Source organism: Diuraphis noxia, unplaced genomic scaffold, assembly GCF_037042655.1.
Source record: "Diuraphis noxia isolate RWA-SAM2 unplaced genomic scaffold, SU_Dnox_SAM2 contig0004, whole genome shotgun sequence".
In the NCBI taxonomy this organism is placed as follows: Eukaryota; Metazoa; Arthropoda; class Insecta; order Hemiptera; family Aphididae; genus Diuraphis; species Diuraphis noxia.
The window spans coordinates 27,482,171-27,508,344 of record NW_028301714.1 but is presented as its reverse complement, the minus strand read 5'-3'; the positions used below and the strand labels follow the sequence as shown (position 1 = coordinate 27,508,344).

The window sequence follows — 26,174 nt, the reverse complement described above, 5'->3', positions numbered from 1 at the left end:
AAACAATTAAATAAAGTGTCATTTTAAAATTTCTCTTAAACAGTATATGCGTAATATTATAGTACCTATTATATATTATTAATATTTAAATTTAATTTACTTATATAAGGCATATAAAGATTCTTATTACGCTTTGAAGTCTTAGATTTTTACAAATTGAACACTAATATTTTATACATTTTCCAAATTTTTGTGGTTTCAGGGACATTTTAACTTGTTAAATGAATTAAATGTTTATAATTTAAATCTCACTTATTATTATGTATCTTAAATATTTATGATTAGCTAAAATAGCATCGTATGAGATTTACTTTGTTTACAATATTTTGATACAATGATACAAATGTATTAAACTTTCAAGCTTTTTATCAGAGTGAATATTATTGTGCCGATATATTTAAAACATTAATCAAAAAATCGATAATATCATAATAAATATTTTAAAATATTTTAAAAGCTTATTAAAAATTTGGTGAAAATATCAAGTACTTATGATACTTATGGTTATTTATTTGAATTACAACAAAATAAGAAAACCGTTTGATTGGAAATTATTATTTAGGATTCCTATAAAGATCGGGGAAGAATACATTTAGACGAAGTAAACTTATTTTAATTAAATTATCGCAATTCTTAGTAATAATAATACATTTGCATAATTCGAAATATAGCCATAATTTTTTTATTCTATTATCATAATTATATAATGATTATTAAATAATTACACTATTCATTCATTCATCATTGTATCTATTATATTATTAACATCAACACTAACAATTTGATTTCAAAATAAATATCTGTAGGTAGGTATCAAATACTAAGTTTTACAGCTGCATATACTATCGCACTACTAGCTAGATCACGTAAATATTTTAAGGAAAGTAAAATAAATTTTAAAGTAAACAACATAATGTTAGATTAGATTGTCATCTTCATCACCAATGTTTTTGCTTTTCATTTCGATCAACGTCTTTATGATCATTGGCATATCTGTCACAAATCAACAAACAATATTAATAAATTAAAGATATGAAAGACATTAATAAGTAGGTTAGTAGAATTTTTATATGATAAACTCATAGACATATAAAACAACTAGATAGCCGACTGTGAATTACATTCCCATAAGAACGTTGAAGTCGGGCCGCCATATGCCAACAGGGCAATGTTTACATAAAAACTCAATAGATAAGATACCTATATTGATAAGTGATAATAAATAATAATTCAAATAATGAAAAAACGAATTTCTTTTCATATTCTATAGTCAAAATGTCAACTACAAATTAAATTACATAAAGTAGTAATAAGTACATAATATAATACTACAGTACAAATATTTATATTAATTTTGTTATCATTAATAAATATTCTTATCAACCATGCGATTTTGTAAACATTGCCCTGTTGGCATATGGTGGCTGACTTAAATATTATCCCGTAGTCGGCTATCTAGTTGTTTCATATGTCTTATGTCTATGGATAAACCTATAATTTACAGTTCAAAACTAAGCTAAACTAAATGTAGCCAGTTTTGATAAATTATGCTGCACAAATGTGCTTTAATATATGTATATGTATATATATATAATATGAGTAATCCTAAATCGAATTCCTTATACGAAACAAAATTAATAAATACAGTGCAGTAGCTAGAAATAGATGGGCCCCAGTGCAAATTAAATTTGTGGCCCCTTTTAAGGCGCACATTGGGTGTGAATGTAGGGGGTGCTGATATAATTGATGGTACACAGATTTGTGGGAGGCTTATAGCCCCCACAGTCCACAACCCCACTAATAATAGATAAACTGCATTGCAATAATTTTAAATTTTCACTTATTTATATTCTTACTTTTTAATTATAATACAAATGTCAAATATAATCAATTACAATTTTAATTAATTTTTCTTCAATTCTTTGTATAGACAAATTAATAACTAATAATAAAGTTGAAATTGTATAAATGTTAATGTAATCGCTACTCTTTATTTATTTAAGCTATTAAGCAACTATACTGTACATAATATATTATGTATTCAAAACATTTAAAAATAATTATATTATTACATGTTATTATAATATGGGAACTGGGAGTGCTAATTTGAAGCCTGGCGGTGCTATATTATACTAAAATAACAAAGTGCTTACGGCATTATCATTATATTATGATCTTAAGAAAAAAATTGTTGTTAGCATGGATTCTTAATTCTTATATTATTTTAATTAAGTATGTGCCTCCTATAACATATTAGAAATTTCAACGCGAGGCCCCGGTGCAATGAACCGCACGCACCGCGGTTTCTACGGCACTGAATAAATAAGATACAAACAAGATATAATTGATGTATCAAATAGCAAAACTATTATTAGATCACAATGTGAACAATTAAATAATAGGACAAACTAATGAAAAATATTTAATATGCATTTATATGATTTTAAAGCACTGGAGGATTTTAAATTTAGATTTCATAAAGTGTATCGACAATAGGTAATACTAATATAATTGTTTGGCTTCAGTTCAGCTGTAACGTCAACATGAAAATACACACATACATCGAATTATCTCGCTCCGTTATTGCTGCAGTGCACGCAATGTTTATTCGTCTATAGTTCTATAGTATCTATCATCTTCAACCAACGATGTCGTCGATAAATAAATCTCAGAAAATTAGTACTGATTCGCTGAGAGTACCTACACGCAGCACCTTAAAACGTCATATTTCGAATTCGTCCTCATCACCTAGGCAGGATTATCAGAATTAAAATATTTTGTATAAACAAGTTTGCTGTTCTCGACGTTCTCGTCAATAATGGCCCTTGTAGAAATAACAACATTTCCTCACCTTCAAACAGCTCTAAAGACAACCTCACAAAATCACCTCTCACCGTTCAGTATTTTAAAGAAAATTGTCAGTTATTACTCTGCCTTCAACTCCATTTCGACAAATATCAGCCCGAGCGGTTTTACTTGCAAGGTCGTAATATCTTCAACAAAATTGTACTTAACTTAAATGAAAGTGACGTTAGTTTTCACACATTTTTACCTTACAGGGTCGTCAACAGCAATATATAACCTTCTATCTTAATCACCGACATATTCTCTACTCTGGATGAACTATAGGACATCCACATCAAGCAAAACACGTTTACAACGCCAAAGACAAAAATAAACATCCATACTAATTTTTTGTGGAGATCTACCCGAATAAAAATAATGAGAACATTAACAATATTAAGTCGTTGCTTAATATACCAAAGAGGTTATCAGAAAACCCCACAAAAAGAGCTGTAGCTTTTCACAATGCCATAGGTGCCAATCTTTTGACTATACGCAAAACTATTGAACCACGTCACCCGCTGCGTAAAATGGGGTGCGGAACATCATACTAACAAATGCACCATGGTCTGGAATAGTTCAGCCAAGTGTGTACTTTGCTTCAAGGACCACATCACCAAATTCAAGAGTTACCCAGTTTCCAAGAAGGCTCTAAGTAAAAAATCCCATCAAAAGTACCTCCAGCCAAAGTTTCCAGAGTCACGTCCTCATTCCAGAGTGAAATATAAAATCATATTATACATAAAAACAATTATTATCGAAGACGGTCATCAGCCAATAATAACACTAATTAAGTAGGTATGTTTTCTAATATTATTTTGATTAAAGTACTTTATTTTACTATTAAACATTTGTATTACAGTAGGTATTAAATTCATTTTTGCCAAAAAATTAAATTTGAAAATTTTATGTATTAATATCTGCTATGAAAATTTCAAGAACACAAAAATAATATTTTTAAATGACAAAAAATAACTAAAATCGTTATTCATGGTATAAATATGTAATATCATCCAAATTTGAAGTTGAAACGTTTATAAAAAAGAACTATGTTTATTATTATTATTTTTATTAAATTATAAACCACTTATATGAGAAACATGGGTAGTTTAAAATTTTTAAGTTTTTTGTTCTAGTGAAAAATTATTTACCAACAATAATTAAAACAACACTAAAGAATATAAATTCTTGCTGAAGTCAAAAATCGAAGGACTATTTCGAACACTTATCGTGTACACGGAGACAAAAAAATAAACAATAACGAACAACGATAATTACCGAATTACGGCCATACTAGTATTCTAAAATATCGAAAATATATTTAATTTCTATATTTTTTAAATAACAACAATAATAACTGGTATACTGGAAATATGTCCAGCCCACGGTTAATCCCAATAACTATTATAGATTATACAGTAGGTACCTGAATCCAAATACGACATATCATAATTTTCTGGTATCACTACCGATCGTCCTAATCTAGGACCGAACCAGAGAGCTGTGTTCTTCGAGTCACTCCTTCTGCCAATCCTTGGAAATGGTATGAGTCCTTCTCGTTTATGACTTCTCAGTTCTCGTTGGGTGTCGTCTAAATGATAAGTAACAAAAATTGTTGTTAATCCAACAACAAATAATAATATAATAAGTCATGTCAAACGGAATAAAAATACATACACAAATTGTCCATTTGTAAAGCAGAGTTGATACCAGACCTCCCAACTCTAGGAAATGGTATCAATCCTGCAACAGATTCTCTCCTGTCCCTGTTATTATCTCGCTTATACTCGTCACTGTATTCTGAATCTGGAAAAATGTATTTGATGAAACTTTATAAAAAAGCAATGGCATATTTAGGATTTTGTCAAGGGGGGGGGTAACATACGTTAGCGAACATTTAATTTCTCTAAGGGGAGGGGCTAGTTCAATTCCATCGACATCATAATATTATAAGTAAAAAATAATAGACCAAGGTTGGGTCTATACCCATATCTCCCCCGTATATATGCCATTGTATAAAAAGATCTGTTAATTTAAAGTACCGTAACAAAAATTTCGACGAGATTAAAAACTTATTATCAGGGAGGTTTGAAAACAATTGATAATGATATAATATATGGAACGATTCAATTATAATTATTGTAGGCACTTTAATCTATTCTGTGTTGTAATTATACATAATCTCAAATTCTTAAGATTTTGTAAGCCAGCACTTACATACTTAAATAATTATTTTTAAATTGTCTCATATGAAATTATAGTTTATTGTTTAATTTGTACCGTGAAAACAGGGAATATAGCTCACACGCCGGGTGAGCTTTCTGAACTTGTTTAATTTTAATAACTTACAATAATATCTATAATCAAAGAAATTTTAGATTCTGAACGGAGTGATGAATGTGTTGATTTTAAAATGATGTGTGTGTTTTTTTTTTTGTGTGTGTCTATGTACAGCATAACTAGTCGAAATAATGCTTCAATTTCAAACTTTGGGAGTGGTTTCCGATGTAAAAGAAAGTGAATAACCTTGGTGCATTATAGAGGTCAAAAGTATAAACATTTGCCAACAGTTTTCAAAAAAATCGAGAAAAACAAAAAAAAAGTGACAGAAAAACAGGAATTTTTAGACGAAACCAGTTTTCGACCAAATCGATTTATTTATATGATTGTAATTCAAAAACTAATCACTGTAAATACTTGAAATTTTCACCAAATGTTTATGTTAGTGTTAAATATATACAGTTTAATATTCAAGTCAATTTTGATTTTTTTTTTAGTTATTTATAGACAACTTAAATTTTCGATTTTCATGAAAATTTTTTTTTAAGTGTCAGTAAAAATATGTTGGAAAACCAAAAAAACTTGAAAATTTGATTCAAGGTTCTTTATAAGTTGTTCTTATTGTAGCTAAAAAAAATTTAAAATCGTGGTCACAATTTTTTTTTTTATAAGCGTTTATAGTTCAAACTTTTAATAAATCTGTTAAATCTGTTAAATCTGTCGAAAACGCGAAAATTTGCAAGTAATTTTGAAGTTGAAAAATCATAAAATTGTTTGTGTTTATAACTAAGGATTAAAAATAGAACACTAAGTTTTCCACAAGTTTTCCTTCAAGTAGCTATAGAGAAAAATCAATGCATCATTATAGAAAAAATTTGAGGTTATCGTAACGATAACGATTTATCCTCAAACAATTTTTAATATTTGTTGTTATTCAAAAAGTATACGTCGTAGATACTTGAAAATTTTACCAGTTATTGAGATTGGCATTTTCTTTACATGATTTAGTTTTCAAAATATTTTGACTTTTTGAGATATTTATAGATAGCTGACATTTTCAATTTTGTCGATAAAATTTTTTGGCCCAATCAAAATTCTTGAAAATGTAATACAAAGTTCCTCATAAGTTATTCTTATAATGATTAAAAAATTATAAGAATACATTGGCAAAATTTTTTTTTTATTAGCATTTGAAGTTAAAATATTGACAAAAATTCGTCAAAACCATGAATATTTGCAAATTATTTTGTAGTTCAAAATTCATAATATTGTTTGTATTTATATCTAAGGTTATAAATTTCAACACTATATAAGTTTTCCATAAGTTTTGCTTCAAATAGCTATAGAGAAAGTTTGAAGGGTCATTATAAGAAAAGTGTTTTGAGCGTTTGAATTTTAAATTTTTACGAAATAGCGTAACGATAACGATTTATCCTCAAACCAGGTATATGTATATCTATGATAATATAAGGTATTATGAATTATGATAACTACATGCAATGTTTTTGGAAAAATTAATTAACCATGCCTTATGTAAAATGCGTCTTAATTGAAAAATAGAATATATGACAATATTTAAATATAATATATTATCCTTGACTGACAGATCATCTCCATTCAGAATCGTTTTTCGTATACTATGATACCTATCATTGCATTCAAATCTAACCTACCCTAGTCAGAGGTCCACCCCACCCCCTAATGTACAGCAGAGCGACATCCACTTACACACTTTTTTTAAAAATAAATATGGCCTTCTGTCTCTATTATTGTCTCACTTATATTCGTCAGTAGTCACTATATTCTATTTCTGAAAAAAGTTAACTAACGAAGCGTTTACATTAAATATTTATTATCAGAGAGATAAAAAAAACAATTATTGATAAAAGTTTAATATAATAATATAATATAATATTCGATTATAATATAGTGATCACCAGTGCCTACACACAGCCTATACTATTGGCAGTGTAACCTAACCAAGGTTATGTATGTTTTCATTTTATTTTTAGGCTTCTTAACACAATAAGTTTAAACATTTTTTATCTCCGTTTTGTTCTTCCGTTAGTTACATGTACTGATGTACTTAGTTACCGTTGTTAATATTAAGAATTAAAAAAAATATATATATAGCGGTTACATTAAAAGTAAACTCATATCAGCCAACATCGTTTAATAACTAATAGTATCAAAATATGACCTTTCTGTATAGATTCATAATGTAATAAATATTGGTACCAAAATATAAATACATTTTTTCAAATTAAGAAATTTATTTAAGATTCTATACATAATTTTATTCAAGTTGATTAATTATTTTTAAATTATACGTATTTAGTAATATAATTTATTAAATACCTTTACTAAACACATTCAGAAACCGGGAATTGTTGATCTCAGTGTGAGCATTTCTTAAAGCTTTAAAATTAAAACTTAAGTAAATTACATTAAGTTAAATATTGAAGAAAGACTTGTACTTAATAAAGAAAAGCTAGTTCAATAAAAGTGTATTCTTTTTGTGTAACCTCCGGGTATATTCGGGATATAGATTATATGGAACTGTTGTTATTTTCCGTTGTAAGGAGTTTTCCGTCCTATAGAAGGTACGTTATAAAAAGATATTAGTGTATATATTATTACTTAATATTTAAGTGGTTTTATCAGATAGTAGTTTAAGTATTTAAGAATTTTACACTGAATAAAGTTATTGATTTATAAACAATAAAAAAGAACTATTTGTATACAGCTTTGGTACACTATTTAATAATATTCTTTTATTCGATACATATATATATATATATATATATATATATATATATATATATATATATATATATATATTGCAGGGTGATAACTAAGCATGATCTTCCCCATTTAATCCTATAACAATGGATTTATTGAAATTTTGATTTTTTAGGATTTCAGGTTTACTTACCCGCAAATCATTTTTCGTTACCTATTTAAAAATTGTAGTTTTGTATTGATATCAACTTATTATTTTTAACGAGAATCACCCATTTTAACTGTACATTTATTGTGAAATAGATCATTATTTAAAAATACTACGTATGTGTTATCTAAATCAAAATTTAAACAAGTAATTTTATTAAACTTACGTAGATACTTAAGAATGAGTAATGCATGATCTTTAATAAAAGTTTTACATTAAACCTAATATATATATAACATAAAATATATTTTCTAATATACTTAGGCTATTAGGTACATGAAATATTTACTCGATCAGACGACAGTTATTATTACAAATTATAAAATGCTGATCAATAAATATAATTTTCAAATCAATTCATTCCATCCATATAAGTAACTATGACAACAAAATCCTGGCGAAAAATTGGTCAAAGACATTTAATCATGTATTCAGCATTTCAGCCCAAGGACACACGTATTTATGTTAAAAAATTTGTACCTTTCTAAGAATGTATCAATTAGTACACGTAGATTATCTGGTTAAATGATAGGGTTAAAAGTTAAAACAGTTTGAAATCCGTGGTAGCTCACTCCTTATACATAGTTCTCCTTATACATAGATATAAAAAAACCATTTTTACACCATCATATTAACTAACTATATTCATTAGTTTGATAATTTTTTTTTCATTGTCGTATTTTATTATAATATATTGTTTAAACTTCCATAGTTCCGTCCCCATGTATACAGGGTGTCCCGTGAGGATTTACCTATATTGTGATATCTCCCGAAATAATGGTGATATCGAAATTCTGGTTTTGTAATAAGACTCACAGGGATCAAAACTACAGTTATTTCATATTTTAATTTATTTTAACGTTTTGGTAAAAAAGTTAAAAAATATATTTTTTTGTTTAATTATTTCCAAAAAAATTAAAGATAGCCATCTTATAGAGTTTATTTTTCTGAAGATATTGACGTTTCAAAATTTTATTTTCATTAATTTCCTGATTTTTAATACTTTTTTAGTTTCGAGAAAAATTGCGAATTATTTAACACCGTAATGTTATCAAACATGTGACCCGCCGCGACGCGTGCATTCCCATACATCCGACCGAATACCTTCCGTGTTCCTATAATAGTTATAAACTATAATCATATTTTATTTCTTCAAAACTAGAAAAAATATTAAAAATTAGGAAATTAATGAAAATAAACGTCAATATTTTCAGAAAAATAAACCCTACAAAATGGCTATCTTTAATATTTTTGGAAATAATTAAATAAAAAAATATATTTTTTACATTTTGTACAAAAACCTTAAAATAAATTTAAAAATGAAATAATTGTAGTTCTTATCCCTCTGAATCTTATTATATAACCAGAATTTTAATATTTCCATTATTTCGTGAGATATCGCAATGGGTAAATCCTCGAGGGACACCCTGTATATTAGGTATATTACAATTTTAATTTCTTCAGTTTGACTTAAAATTTAATATTTATCACCACGAAAATTACGAACGACCACTTAACACTATTTCATGTCGACAAAAATATTATTAAGGCGCCTTCACATAACAATGTAATGATTTGAGCAACATGACCATTATGCACAAGTCGTAGGTATAATATATTTATTATTATTTATTATTATAATATATTCAATATATTTTGGTTGGTAGGTAAGTAGGTTCCAGGTTAAGCCACTTAAGGCTCATTATATAATGATAATAATTATATACATATTTTTGCAACAAAAAATTACAAGATTATAGAGAAAATAAAACAAACAAGTGGTGAGCTCATCCATATAAGCATAAAATGCTAGTGATAGATAAGCTGAATTGATACTATAAGTTATTAAAAAAAATTTTTTATAAAGTCTAAAACACTAAAATATTAAAAGATAATTAAACAAAGCGATAAACATCAAAACAGGTTGAGTACAAGAGAAAATTTTGTTAATAAAATTCTTATAGCTATAAAAATTATCAAATAGTATTAGAACGTGGTATATTTAAATAACAAGTTTTTTTTTTAAATCTTGTATTATACAAATGAGTAAACTAAAATTCACTTAAATTATATTTATACAAAGGCAGTATAATATAGTATAACATTACTAATAACGTTATACATCACAAATGATAACTATTTTAGTGTTGGAATGAAAAACAAATAAAAAAAGGGAAACTACAAAATACTTAGGTGCCCATGGCTCGTGGCACGATTTAAACAAAGGGACGTGTACATAATATATTATAAAATTATATTGTTGTGGCTATCGTCATCATATTGTTGTTAGTATTATTATGGGGTGGACGGAGAAGATTCGTGTCGAACGTTAATTTAATAATTTCAAAACTTTTTTATTTTTCTTCTCATCAAACGCTAATTCGGTTAGTTCCTGAAGTTCCTGTGCAGGTCAGCGTGATTTTTTTAGTATGTTATATGATTTAGGTAGGTTGTAGATACCAATGTGAATGCATTTAAAATAATAATAATAACCAGGAAACTACGGGTGAACAATGAAATAGGTATATAATGTACCTGCAACACCGTAACGTCCGTAACATAATATTTTAAACACGTAACACTGACACTGTCACCGACGTGAAACCGCGGTATAGTCTGCATTTTCATGATGAGAATTAAATATTGTATAGGAAAAACGATTTAAATAACCAGACCTAACCAACAGCGGAATGCAATAATGCAAATATTTTCATTTTTTTAGTATATTGTTGTGGGCGTTGTGGCAACGTGCGGTTATAACCACACGGTTTGCATGGATGGTGACAGTGTATAGGAGTATATAGCACCTTTCTACGTTGGTATTATCTGATAACGTATTCAATGCACAAAATGTATGTACATAAATACAAGGCTTAGAAGCAGTGGCGTAGATAAATGAGTAAACAACTAGGGACAGAAGGGGGTACAAAATAATTTACTAGTCAAAATCAAAACCATGAACTCCCCCCCTCTAGTGAAAAAATATTTTTATTCTATTAATTTATTTTTATATAAATAAAATTAGTTTTAAGACTCATTTTATGGTTTAGAAACAAATCATATTTATGGTAGTTATAGTTATGGTAATGCAAAACGATATCGTATTTCGATATCGATATATAAATCGAACCAATTTTATGATATCGATTATACTAATTTATCGAAAGTACATCGATATTCGATATTGAAATTCGATATCATTTAATTAAAGTTTATATTTTCTGTTGATTTCAGTTTTGACAAATAATGAACGATAAAGAAAGATAAATACTAATAAATTATAAGCAATACTATAATGATAAGGCCCAATCAGGATATCAATGAAAACTTTTTTTTAATATCATATTGTTTATAATAAATAAGTAAGTAGTACCAGTATGGACAGTATGGTAATAGTATTATTGGTATTATTTAATGTTTTTAGTTTTATAAATTAATAAATTATATTTCTATCATTATATCGTATATCGATATCGATATCGTTTGTAATTCGATATCACGATACGATATCGATAGAAATGACTTGATATCGATAATGGAAAACATATCGTTGTGCATCACTAGTAGGTATAGTACCTACTCATTTTATTAAATAATATTTAGTACATAAAAGTTCAACTATAAAAAGGTTGCGATATCTGGGGTATAGTGGTAATATAGTCACCCATAATTATTTCACTACTTAGAGGTTGAAATAGAAGTCTTGCGCAGTTACTCCTATTTTGCGTATCATTACGTGTAAAAAGCGTCCAATTTAGAAATTCAGGAATTCATTTGTCCAAATAAAGCAAAATGAAAATTAGAAACAAATGGTTTGAAAACCTAATTTAATTCACCATCGAAAAAAAAAATTATTTAAATAATAAATATTTTTATTCTATTTCTTATCAACACTTATACTCATTGTAAAAATATATTTACAGATTGCATAGTAAAACAAAAAAATAAAAATAAAAATAAACAAACAAATAATAAATATCTAGTCTGCCGTCTGCGTACCATATAAATTTCGCCCACAGGTTTGATGATCGTTGACCTATAAGCAGCACTATACCCAAAACTTCATAATGATTTGTTGCAGTCACAGGGACAGAACTATATTATCACTCTGGGTTGGATACTGTCCCACAGGATACTGTAGGTCACATTATAATTTTTTCCCATGGATTCACGTCGGTGTAACAATTTATAGCATTTATTTATATACTGCATGTTAGATTTTTGTATGTAATACATAAACTACCATGAGATAATTATCCTTAAGTTTTTAATATTTTTTTTCAAACTCCGCGAGAATTTTCATTACAATTTCGGTAGGTTTTGAACGAACCATTTAGGAATATATTATATATATTATACATTGAATACCAATTGGCTCTGTCAGCTTTTTCATATGGAGTGAAGGGGTAATGCATTTTATTTTATTGATAGTTTTATACATATACATGTATATAAATAATTACATAATTACATGATACAACAATAATGATCGGTAATTGGTATGCATATTTAATTATTTTTATAGCATATAAATCTCATATGAGGGGATAGGTATGACACTCCATTTGTCAACGCCTTAGGACCGGTAATCTTCACTTGAATGAAATATGCAAAATTGCTAACAACGCGCAATGAGTTTAGATAAACAGATATTAATTTACTATAAATTAATATCCGTCAAAAGATTGTCCGAAAATCGTTGTGTACGACAATTATTTATAGGGCACGAAAAGTCGAAAACTGATAGGATACCATATTTTTCGGTATTTTATTTCATTTTTAATTAATATAATATTTATAATTTTGGAAACATAAAAAAAAAAACGTTTTCGTCTAACTAAAAATTATCCGCTCAGTCAAAACTGCAGCGATAGGTACAATAAAAGAAGAATGTGTCAATCAGTTGAAAATTGAACAATTAGTCGTAGAACAATAACTATAAAGCCGTTGAAAAAAGGTTGCGATTATCGAGCAAAAAACTTTAAAAAATAATATTGAGATTAAATAATAAAAAATGTAGAGAAGACTATTTACGAGAGATTTCTCCTAATTGTCAACTGAAAATATAATTATAATATTTTAAAACCAGGAATTATTATAAACATGATTTTTTGTTTGATATTTTGCCTATTGCATAATATATGATATATAAACATATACGAAGGACCAAACGCCGAGAATTTTTCCAGACATTGCAGGTTAAAAGTATAATTACAATCTTAGCATTTGTAGATACAGCGCCGAAAGCTCAAATAAAAGTAAATAAAGCATTATACTTTTTTGTTGCCCTGGGTAATGCACACAATAAATGATAAACTAACTTACAAGGTGATTTTTTAAATATGCTCACTCCCCCTTTTCCCTTTAATACAGGGTGTCCCGCGAGGATTTACCCATTGCGATATATCTTACGAAATAATGGAGATATCAAAATTCTGGTTTTATAATAAGATTCACAGAGATAAGAACTACAATTATTTCATTTTTAAATTTATTTTAATGTTTGGGTAAAAAAGTTAAAAAATATATTTTTTTATTTATTTCCAAAAAAATTAAAGATAGCCATTTTATAGAGTTTATTTTTCTGAAAATATTGACGTTTCAAAATTTTATTTTCATTAATTTCCTGATTTTTAATATTTTTTCAAAAATTTTAACTATAGTATTTATTATAAGTATTTATACATTATATTGATAAATCAACAACTAGTATAATTACGAACATTTTTAAATAATTTAAACACCAATATATACTTAACCCATAATCATTTTATTCTTAGTACAAAGTTATATAACTCAAAAAAAATATATTTGTTGAATAATATATTAAAAGTGGAAAAGGGAAGTCCTATTTGAAAAATAGATATTTTATAGTTGTGATTATCCGAGGAGTGGTACAAATAATCCCGAGTATTCGAATATCAAAATTTGTATTTATTATGCTATTTATGCATTAAAACATAAAATAGGGTGAACATATACTTAAAAAATCATCCTGTATATATTTACATAATATTACCTACATAAATAGTTTGTTAAAATAAACGTCTGTTTTAATTAATCGTGATATAATTATGCGTTTATTTATAAAGTGTAAACGAACACAGGTACCATAAAGTTATTTTAATTTTGCTCGCTTGCAAATACTATAACATCATAAACGCTCTGTCGATCAATATGAATCGCAATCATAATATCACTGGGAACAGAGGTATATGATAAATTAATTCTAGTGTAGGTAGGTACTATAGAAGTTATTGCATAACATTTTTAAGTATATAAAGCTAGTCTATACCTATAAATCCTGCAAAAAAATTCTGGCTTAATGATTATGTTAGGCCGATGAATGTTTGTAATTTTTCCCCCATTCTATAACGATATGAAAAAAATATGTTTGAACAAACAGTATGTGACTTTATTAAATTATAATAAATATATATATATATATATATGAGTAATAATATTATAATAATTCATCGTATGCGCATAGCACAAAATAAATATAGAGCTAACGAGTCTATGGTATTTTTTTGTTTTATTTTATTTTTGATCTGTGTTTGTAACCAGCTATTAGAGCAGTAAAAATAAAAATCATTCAATTTTTAACTTTGATGGTGTGTATGTCGAGGATCAAATATTTCCAGACATATGGGCTTGATGATATGAAAATAATTGTAGTAGGTAATTAGACGATTAAAACAAATACATTGTCATTTTATAATTTACAAATTAAGTACTAAATTTAATATAATACATATTATATTATAATTTAAAATACAATACATAAATAATTTTTCTTAAAAAAATCTCATAAACAATTGTCTCTGAAATCACCATCCACCACGTTACACATTAAATATGGCGATAAACGAAGATTGCCATTATAATTACACCACATAAAATTACTATGTAGAACTACATAGAACAATATCATAAAGGTATTTAAAATGTTGGTATGCTGTTTATTTTATTATGATAAACAATGTGTTATACCTTAATAATACAATACAAATAAATATTTTAAACGTTGACTATAAATTTGAAACTAACTCTATACAATTTATTTTAACAAATTATATAAAAACCGTTGATAGACCTGTGAATAATCTTGAGTAAAACTAACCGAACTAAAATTTCATATTACTATATTTACCTACATCAGAGCGAATTCCCTAGTTTTTAAATACACTACAGGGTGGGTCACCATATTTTATGGACAAATAAACAAAATAATGATCAATCGAGTGTAATAACAAGAAACTGATGGAACTATTTCGATTGAAACTATATAATATGCGTTATAAATCCTAAAATTAAATGTGCCTATTTAAATTAAAAAATTTATATTATTTCTTATGGAATTAAAATTGTATTAATTTTGAATAACTGGTAAAATACTTATGGTCTCAATGAAACCCGTCGATTACATCACACCACTGTAGGTACACATATTATGTAGGTATACGTATTAGACATGTTACCGTTAAAGTATGAAATCCGTCATTATAGATGATAATACTGATAATATACCTACTTATAAGGTATAATTTATAACTATAGCAGTGAAAATTCTATTTTTAAAGATTGTAAATTTCGCAGAAAAAATGTTCTTCCTTAGAACATGAAATTAAAAATGTATGTTGTTTAAATGAGTTAAATATTGAGTTAAGTCTTAAAAAATTTTGAAATAAAATATTTTCAAAGATGGTGAATAATTTCGAGATAATGAGTGCTGTTTACCTTTAAAAGAACCACCCTGTACATAACAACGTTGTATATGCCTACGGACAGGGTGAATTTCTATCATTTTATAATATACAGTGTATGATCAATAAGTGTTTGTTTGGAGCTTAAATTTTAAACACGTCACCATAAATCCAACGGATCGGATAAATGTATGTATATATATGATATGCGCACAATATTTGAAATTAGAAAATAATATTTATGTCCGAAGGATGATCGTTCAAAATAATAGACTACTATTTATAAGTATAGGACGTACCTGTGACGTACTGACGTGCGTGTTTGTGTATGTGGCGTAATTTGGCTTACTTTTTTGGTATTTCAAATTTTTTTTTATCATAGTGTATTTTATTCAATCCATCATCCTTGTTCTTTAATAGCCTCAAATCTTAATCATTTCATACAAAAATGTTTGTAAAGGATTATTTTATTATTTTCAAATTGTCGATAAAATACAATTGTTGAACTTGAAGTTATAATAGTAATTTTGAACTGGGTATAAATTGTATTTAGTGTATTATGATAAATAGCATAACTTAATTTAAAAAGTGTAATGCCACTGTGTGTACGTACACTTTACAAGCTTCGATAATATAATGATAATAATAAATGGACATGTATGTATATTAATATATAATGCAAAGAGTAGTTAGATTAAAATCACAATATTTATTCTATGAAAATTGTATACTAAATATGAACAAGGTTAGATACTTAGATGTTAGTATGGGGAGAAGCTTAGAGGGTCTTAACCCACTTAAATAATTCCCAAGTACCCTAGACAAATCATATTAATCCGTTGTCGTACATAACGTAAAATCTATTTATTTTTTTATAAAGTTTATAATAAATTAATAATGTGAAACATTCTGTTATCATTTTATCAATAAAACAAATTTGATTCTATATTGCAGGGGTGGGCAACTGGCGGGCCGCGGGCCGCATCCGGCCCGCGAGCCTTTTTTATCTGGCCCGCGCTACATTTTCAAATTGCATTAGGTATAGGTATACAATTTTAAACTTTATCGTCTATACTCTATAATCTATAATGTCTAGTATAGTGTATACTCTATCTTATCGATATAATAATTGTTATCTGGTATTGAACATTGTTAAATGTATAAATGTCACAATATAATTATAGTAGGTATATACACACGAATGGATACGTATAGATTTTAACCATAGCTGTTTGTACTGATCTATTTAATTATATCAGTTTCTTCGTATCGTTCGTGTCGTGCTGTCGTTGAATTTAATGTTTAAACCTATGTCCTATTTCATTATAAACAAAATAAATGCTATTTAGGGCCATTCTTACAATGCTCGGTTAGTGCCTGATAACACTAACCGGAAGAATTTATCATGAGTTAACCGATAGAATTCTACCGGTTAGTCTTAACCGACACTTAACCGGAGATTGTAAGAACGGGTCTTAAAATGTATATTTTGAATGACCTTTTTTTTTTTTTGCTTTCTATGGTCTGGCCCGCTATATTTTAAATTTCTAAAAATTGGCCCTATAGTAACTGTGAGTTGCCTATCCCTGCTATATTGGTTTAATTTTTGAGTAAATATTTTATACACTTTTTGACATTTATCTTTTCCCAGAAATAAAAATCATTAAATTTTTAAATAAATTTGACACTGGTGTCCACTGGTATGTCTGTATGATATATATTTTTTTATTAGAATAAGCCTCGGCAGCGGTGGCCATTGGCTGACATTGTTTACATTGATTTTATATAATTTTTTACATTGGTAGTTTTGTGTTTACATATTATTTTATACTATTTGTTTACAATAAATGTTCGATTTAAGTTTCTTTTATGAAGTTTAGTGTCTGTTTGATGGCTGATACGCGTTTGGACCTAATGATTGGTATAGAAATTCTGGGATTTGTGTTTGGTTCTTGCATCTTCTGTTTGTCTGCATTCAACGAGTATATGTTTGATAGTCCAGTGAACTCCGCCGCATGTTGTGCACTTGGGTGGTTCTTCTTTGCTCATTATGTAACCATGTGTGAAGCGAGTATGTCCAATTCTTAGACGTGTTAATAATAATTCTTTTTTTTCTGTTATTAAGATTTGCTATGTTTTTCAAACGTTCTGTAGTTTGTTTAATTTCGTTAAGTTTGGTATCTTTTCTTCTCCGTTTGTTTGCCAATTTATTTTCAATCGCAGCGTGGATACACCTTAGTGGTCTGTATGATATTATTCTTATAATAAATTGATAAATACCTATAGTCTGTGCTGGGGCGTCTTTATTTTTTTGATAGCACTAACCGATAGTTTTTAATAATTGAATGAAAAAAAGCGGGTAAGTGGATGTCGCTCTGCTGTACATTAGGTGGTGGGGTGGACCTCTGACTATGATAGGTTAGATTTGAATGCAATGATAGGTATCATTGTATACGAAAAACGATTCTGGACGGAGATGGTTTGTCAGTCTAGGATATATTATATTTAAATATTGTCATATATTCTATTATTTGGAACAAATATTTTATTTTTCAATTAGGACGCATTTTGCATAAGGCATGGTTAATCAATTTTTCCAAAAACATTGCATGTAGTTATCATAATTCATAATACCTTATATTATCATAGATATTATACATATACACTGGTTTGAGGATAAATCGTAATCGTTACGCGATTTCATAAAAATTTAAAACTCAAACGCACTTAAAATTTTTCCTATAATGATGCTTCGAGTTTTCTATATAGCTACTTGAAGAAAAACTTATGGAAAACTTAGTGTTGTATTTTTAATCCTTAGTTATAAACACAAAAATTTTTATGATTTTTCAACTTCAAAGTTACTTCTAAATTTTCGCGTTTTCGACAGATTTCGTAAAAATTTGAACTATAAACGCTTATAAAAAAAAATTGTGAATAACGATTTTTAATTTTTTTTAGCTACAATAAGGAACTTTGTATCAAATTTTCAAGTTTTTTTGGTCATCCAACATTTTTTTACCGACACTTCAAAAAAAAAAAATTCTCATAAAAATCGAAAATTTCAGTTGTCTATAAATAACTAAAAAAAAGTCAAATTTGACTTGAAAATTAAACTCTATATAGATAACACTAACATAAACATTTGGTGAAAATTTCAAGTATTTACAGTGATTAGTTTTTGAATTACAACCATATAAATAAATCGATTTGGTCGAAAACTGGTTTTGCGTAAAAATTTAAAATTCCCGTTTTTCTGTCACTTTTTTTTTGTTTTTCTCGATTATTTTGAAAACTGTTGAAAAATGTTTATACTTTTGACCTCTATAATGCACCAAGGATATTCACTTTCTTTTACATCAGAATCCACCTCCAAAGTTTGAAATTGAAGCATTTTTTCGACTAGTTATGCTGTACACAGACACACAAAAAAAAACACACATCATTGTAAAATCAATACATTCATCGCTCCGTTCTGAATCTAAAATAACTTATATACCTATTCAAACTAATAACTTTAATTGTATCTTATCAAACATCAAACAAATAACGATAACACTCTAGCCATAGACAAATATTTTCCCTGTGCGTTGTGGAATTTTGGTAATTTCTAATTCTATTATTATAAATAGAAAGAGAGGACAGTTGTCCCGAGCAAAACAGTTTTTGCTACGTTGTACCTACGTTTGTAAGACGGAGACAATATACATGTGGGTGTAGCGTTCTCTTAAAAGGTCTCATATTTTCAACTTAATATTATGTCTTTGACTACTGGGGTATTTATCAAAATACTCTATATAGTAAATTAATAACTAATAATTGTAGTAATTCTAGTTATTTAGTCTCTACCTACTCTGTTTATTAACATAGGCGTTAAGATAGTATAAAAAACATGCATGATGTTATACCCGCATGTGTTGTCTCCGTCTTATACTAGTGCGTAACATGGCAAATTTTACGCAAAGCAGATCACGTTTAGCTCCGTGTTAGATTAAAGTTTAGAGTGAGTTGAGGAGTTGACCACTTATAAAAATTAAATGTAACGTTATTATGAATGGCTTTTTATTATATTTTAAGTTTAAAGCGAATTATGAGTATTTTAAAATATTTTAATATACTCATAACTCGCTTTAAAATTAAACGTGATCCGTGGAGTGTAAAATTTGATATGTTATGCATTTGTAAGACGGAGACAATATAAACGGGTGTTTATTTTTCAATTTTTTTTTTATATATAAATAATAACATATTTGGTTATTTTCAACTGCCATTTATGAATTGAATTTATTATTGTTTATTGTATTGTGTATTTATGTACCTAGTGTATTTATAATATAGAAAACAAAAATGTTTAAAATACCTCGGTATTTGTAAGGATTCTGATTAGGTATGTACCTGTGAATTTCTTTGCCAATTCAAATATGTAAGGAAAATGAAGCACTCTTTAAATATCCGCTCTATTTCTGCTAATATTATTATGGTTTTAGAGTATAACCATAGATTAATTGAAAAAATATAATAGAGAATAATATTTTTGAGGGTTCATTGAATTTATATATATTTTTTTTTTGGATACAAAATAGATATTGAATTGTTTTAAGCCAATACATTCAGACAAATTCATATATTGAATTCTCAAAAATATACTCTTTATAATTTTTGTGATAGATGATATTGAACTAAGATTTAGATTACTCAAAACTATTTAAAAAAAAACCAAACTTTAGAGAATTCGTGGTCTCCAGAGTGTGATAGAAATCCAATTATGCACTCTAATTGACATCTTTATTTTTAACATAAGGAAAAAGTCACTTATGGAGACTTTTCATTGAGTCAAAACAAAAAAATATCAGTAATTACCACAAAAGCATTTATATTATCCCTACATACAAAAAAAAATGTGAATTTTACATACTTTTATTTAATGCATTTAATCAATTGTTATCCAATTGCCAGATAGTCCATATTATTTTAAGTTTAAATTTTAAACAATCTAAACGATCAGTTTTATTAAAATCTGTATGTATACTTTATTTTAAAAGAAATTAAAATACATAGGTACAGTAAATAAGAATAAAAATAATATTATATACTAAAATATATGTCTTACATTTTTAATTCGATAAAGTGTAGTGAATACTTTATTGCAATCAATAGGTTAAGGCACTTTTTTACATTTATTTGAAAAACCAACAAATTATGTATGTATAATAATAATATTATACTACACTGATATAATATGAAAATAATAGAAATAATAAAAAAATCACCTCGATGGTTCAATTTAGGTATAAAAATAGGGACTGTCAGCCTTGAGAAATCGAATGAAAATGTAATATCTATAATGGTTAAAATAAACTACTGACCACTACCCACATATTATAATGGTATTTGTGATAGTTTTTTAATAATTATATATTTCATACATGAAACAATAATCATACACTATATGTCACCACATAGGTATTATGAAGATTTGAAAGAGGCCTGTGTAAAATATTTAAAAATTACTTTTATTATTTTACATATTTCTTCAATTATATTAATTGTATTTTGCTAGAATAGGAGTCAAATAATAATAAGAAAAAATGTGAATCAGCCACTAAATTTTGATAATATTGATAATGATAAAAATATATATTATGTGTGTATAAGACAGTGACGTGGCCAGGAACTTTTTATGGGGAGGGGAGATGGTTCAGCAAGTCTAAATTCTAAAAATGTTAAAATATAAAATAATAACCAATAGTTCATATAAAAATTAGTTTGCCATCTCAGGTTCATATGTGGAGGGAGGGGTTCTGATCCCCCCAAACCACCCCCATGGATACGCCACTGGTATACTCGTAAGATGTTATTGATACCACTCAACTCATTATTATTAAATTTAATCAAAAAGAAAAGGTCAATAAATTGATGATACTTTTATTGACTTAATAGGTGAAAACAATTTGACACCTTTAAAAATTTGGTACTATTTAAGCAAATTCTAGAAGAATTCCTAATGGTTAATTCGTACACATAGGTTAGGTACCTACCTTTTATCTCTATATCTATACTTTTTTTATTAGGATGAAGAAAATAATTTAACTAAAGATAATAAAAAAATAAGATCATTACTATATTATAATTTTATAATATTATTATACGCACATGCATAATATATAACGCTTTTAAAATGTTATATGTCGTATTAATGAGTTTATTTTTCTATATTCTAATAAAATACTGCAAAATATTAATATATTAATTTTAGTTTTCTAATATTAGTTGCCTATTATATATTTCACCAAAAAAGCAATAATCGGACCCCATGTCAAATCATAACGATTTGAGATAGGTAGGCCTGCGCACAATATTTTAAAATTACTATTAATATAAATTTGATCATATTTCTTCAAATAAAATTATTGTATTTTGTCAGAATAATAAGAGCTACATAATAATGTGATAAAAACTGTGGGTCAACTGTCAACTCTCAACCGACACCTCAACCCTCTTCTCCGGATCCACCACTGAAGGTTGATAATATCGATAATAATACGAATATCTAATCTATAATATATTATATATATTATATGTATAGAAATGATACTTTGATCGTGATTATAGGTGGGAAAAAATTAGCACTTTTGAAAAATTATAAGCAAATACCACTATAACAGTTCCCTAATGGTTAATTTACCACGAAAGGTACCTATTCTATCTTTCTATACCTATATAGGTATCTAATTTATTGTAATGGAGAAAAATATTTAATCAAAAAAGGGATAAAACAAAATCGTTAATATATTATAATTATTACTCACCTGTATACGCATATAACGAAATTAAAAGGTATAATATAATATTACTATACTAGCGAGTTTATTTTTCGAATAAAATCCTGCAAATTAAATATTACTGCAACAAATAACAAAAGAAGTAGCATTATATATTATGTTATATATTATATGGGGCATTATATATATAATATATTATACATCTATTTACTTTTGTGTATAATACATACATGTATGTCTAAACTACAAACCTATTTAACAGTAACTTCCGGTTTCGGTTAATTTTAAAATTTTTACTCTATAGCAAAAATATAATTCTATGTGACGTACACAGTGCGTCTCATTCGTCGATACTACTATATAATATTATTTAAAAAAATACACCAAACTCCAAATATAAATTTTTTAGAAAAAATAAAATAATGCGATTGAAGATAGGTAGGTCATCAAAAAATTTCGAATTGTCAGTAAAACGATTTTAGTTTATTCGCATAATATATAAATGTAAGATACCAGTAAAAATCTATATCGAAAATTGCCCTTTTTGCGTTGGGATGACGTTTCTCCCTATATAAATGTATAAAAATAAAAGTTAAAAATATTTTGTTTTCATTTTAATCAAGTTCTCAAAAATAATACACTTTGGTATTCACATTGTTTTAGGTTGTAGAAAATTAGATTTTCACAAAAAAAGTGTGTGGACGTAAATCTTAAAAATGTAATTGTATTACCCGAGAACGATACTTGTTTTATAAAGTATATATATTTTTTACTTCGACTTTCATGTAATTTCAATTTACTCATTTACTTATATTTTGTTGGCAAATCATTTATTTATAAAGTAAAAAAAAACATAATGATACGCTCAAATATGACATATATAGTAGGTACACACACATTACACAATAATGATCATGTTTAAAAAACATCTAAGTAAAAATATCACGATTTCATTTCAAATTTCCTGTCTTTAATGTTTTGGTAAAATTTAATTGCACGCCAACAAGGAGTTTTACGAAAAAAAAACACCAAACTATCAAATTCTTAATAAATCGTGTAAATACTGAAAACTTAAATCTCGAACTAGAATATAACAAAAAAAAAAACATGAGTATACAACGTATCTATTATATTCTATGACAACAAATTAGACGGTTTTAATTGACAAAAATTCGATGTCTTATTTTTCAACCATTACAGCTATAGTTCTCTAAGAAAACAAAATAATTCATATTTATGTAACCGTATAATATATGGTGATAAAATTATAAATCCCATAAAATGCATATAAGCTTAATATATAGATTAAATGTAGTACCTAACCCATAAGTTCGTCACAAAATATAATATGGAATATAAAATATAGACTTAAGCGAATTCTGCTATTTGTAGATTAGTTAGATAATTATAAAGAGAAATCTTACTATTATATTCCTTTATAATAGACCAATCACTCATCAATGGAATCAACAATCATGATTCAGAAATCAGAATGCAACCATAATAATTCACAGTATTTATACCTAATAATACAGAAGTGCTTAATACTTATATGGCTATTATAGGTCAGAAGTACAATAATGTACCTAAACTTATAAAATTAAATAGTTATTTGAACTCTTAATTTACGAACTTCAGCCTCGTCGTCATCAGTATAATACAATAATATAATATCCATGCAAATTATAATATACAAAAAAACTTGTTTAATTGCCGATTACATTGAGGTTATAATACATTTTCTGTTGAATAAAAAATGTCGTCGTTATTAATCGTCTATAAATTTATCGTATAGGTAAAAGTTAACATTTTAATAACTACAAATATTAGACTAAAACTCGATAAATAAATTTAGCGCTTACGTATATGAGCAAGCTTTACTTGAGCCCATAGTTTGCAGGCTAATATGTGTAACTATTCAATAATATATCTTATAACTATGTCTTAATAAATACGTATAATAGTTGACTTATATTATATTTTATAAGCACTGTAACATAACGCAGATAAATAAAGGAATCATTGTCATTTTTATAATTAATATAATAATATTCTAAGTTACTTTGTCTGTATTATTTTATCTTTTCTATATGATTGTTAAACACTTGTGCTTATTGTAAATCTCATTTTACAGATTGTACAATTATTCTAGTTTAAAAATAAAAATAATAAAAATATATTATAAGAACAATAAAAAGGCAAAGTAATATATTAATAGTTTCAATATAAAAGTATTTAAGTTTTTAATAAAAGTAACATAAAGTATATAAGTCTCCAGGTATTACACAAATATTAATAAAAATATATATTAAAAAAATTGAAAACCTTTATCATAATCCATAGTTATTTCAAACCAGGGTTTTGGGGGGAAAACACAATATACATTATATAATAGTTATGATTAATAAATAAATATAATGTTGATTTACGAAAAGTTCATCATTATAATTATAATACAATTCTTTATTGTGTTTCTATTGCTCCATAACTATGTATTTATTTATTCATATTAACCATATAATGTATAAATATAATTTAATTGTAAAGTTATCATAGTACCTAGTATACTAATGGCTTTTATTATAAAAGAAAAAAATTGTAAATATAATAGTTCATAAAATGGTAATAGGACATAAATATGACATCATAATAATTAAGATATTAAAAAATATTAAAATCAAAATTCTGGATTGTCTACAGGTAAAAAAATAAAAAAATAAAGAATACGAGTATAAAGGTGTGACGGTGAATTAAACTTAAGATGTTCGAGAATTTAATAGACAATATTATTAGGTGTAGGTACGTTTTTTAATCCAAACAATAATAATAATATTTTCATTCGGAAAACTGCACCTCAAGTATATTGCATATAGATTTAGGTATTATAATTTACGCTAAGATCTTATGTTAAAATGGTCACTTAAAAAACATGACGTATTGTGTACGATGCAAATACTTTTGCGTGAAATGTGATTATGTGATTAATACAATTATTTACCATATTTAGCTATATTAAATATTAATTTAAATTATAGCTACAATATGCATTGTTAGATTATATAGGTACAATTTATTATTTAAGGAGTAAGGACTATTATTGTCTTCAATCTGTTATCAAATGCGATTTGCTTGAAATTATATCAAATGGACTGGAGATGCGAGTCTCGCTTTAAGACAAAATTTAAAAAAAATAGATAAGCATAAAATTTAAAAATTTCTAAACTCGATGAAAACCCAAAATCAAATTTTTTTCAAATACACTCACTCGTGTTTCAATAGTTAGTATAGTAAAGAGGATAGGTACACTCACCATGTCGCATAGCGTGAGAGAAGAAGAACGTCAGTGTCAACAGCAACGCTGCAGCGATTTGTGTTTGTAAATTTCTCATCGCCCGGCAGGTAAACTTATTATGTTAACGGAATAAAAAAACAACGGTCGAATGCGAAATGACTTGATTCTTGGCTTTATACAATTATTACGATCAGCTCTGATCGTGTCTGAGAACGGATTTTTCGGACGATTTCTCGTATACGCACACGCCTCACTCAAGCTCTGCAGCAGCGTTGTCCTCTATCGTCATCAAAAACGGTGACGGCGCTGGTCGAGTGAAT

General features: G+C 26.9%; 1 protein-coding gene across 1 annotated transcript; it reads right to left on the bottom strand.

Moving 5' to 3' along the window:
- Positions 1-733: 733 nt before the first annotated feature.
- Capa (cardio acceleratory peptide capability) lies at positions 734-26,174 on the bottom strand. The gene is made up of 4 exons (XM_015511441.2): positions 25,873-26,174; positions 4,522-4,650; positions 4,271-4,435; positions 734-993 (listed from the first exon to the last, which is right to left on the bottom strand). Exons 1-4 carry the CDS (start codon positions 25,949-25,951, stop codon positions 917-919), a joined length of 450 nt encoding a protein of 149 aa, XP_015366927.2. The 5' UTR covers positions 25,952-26,174; the 3' UTR covers positions 734-916.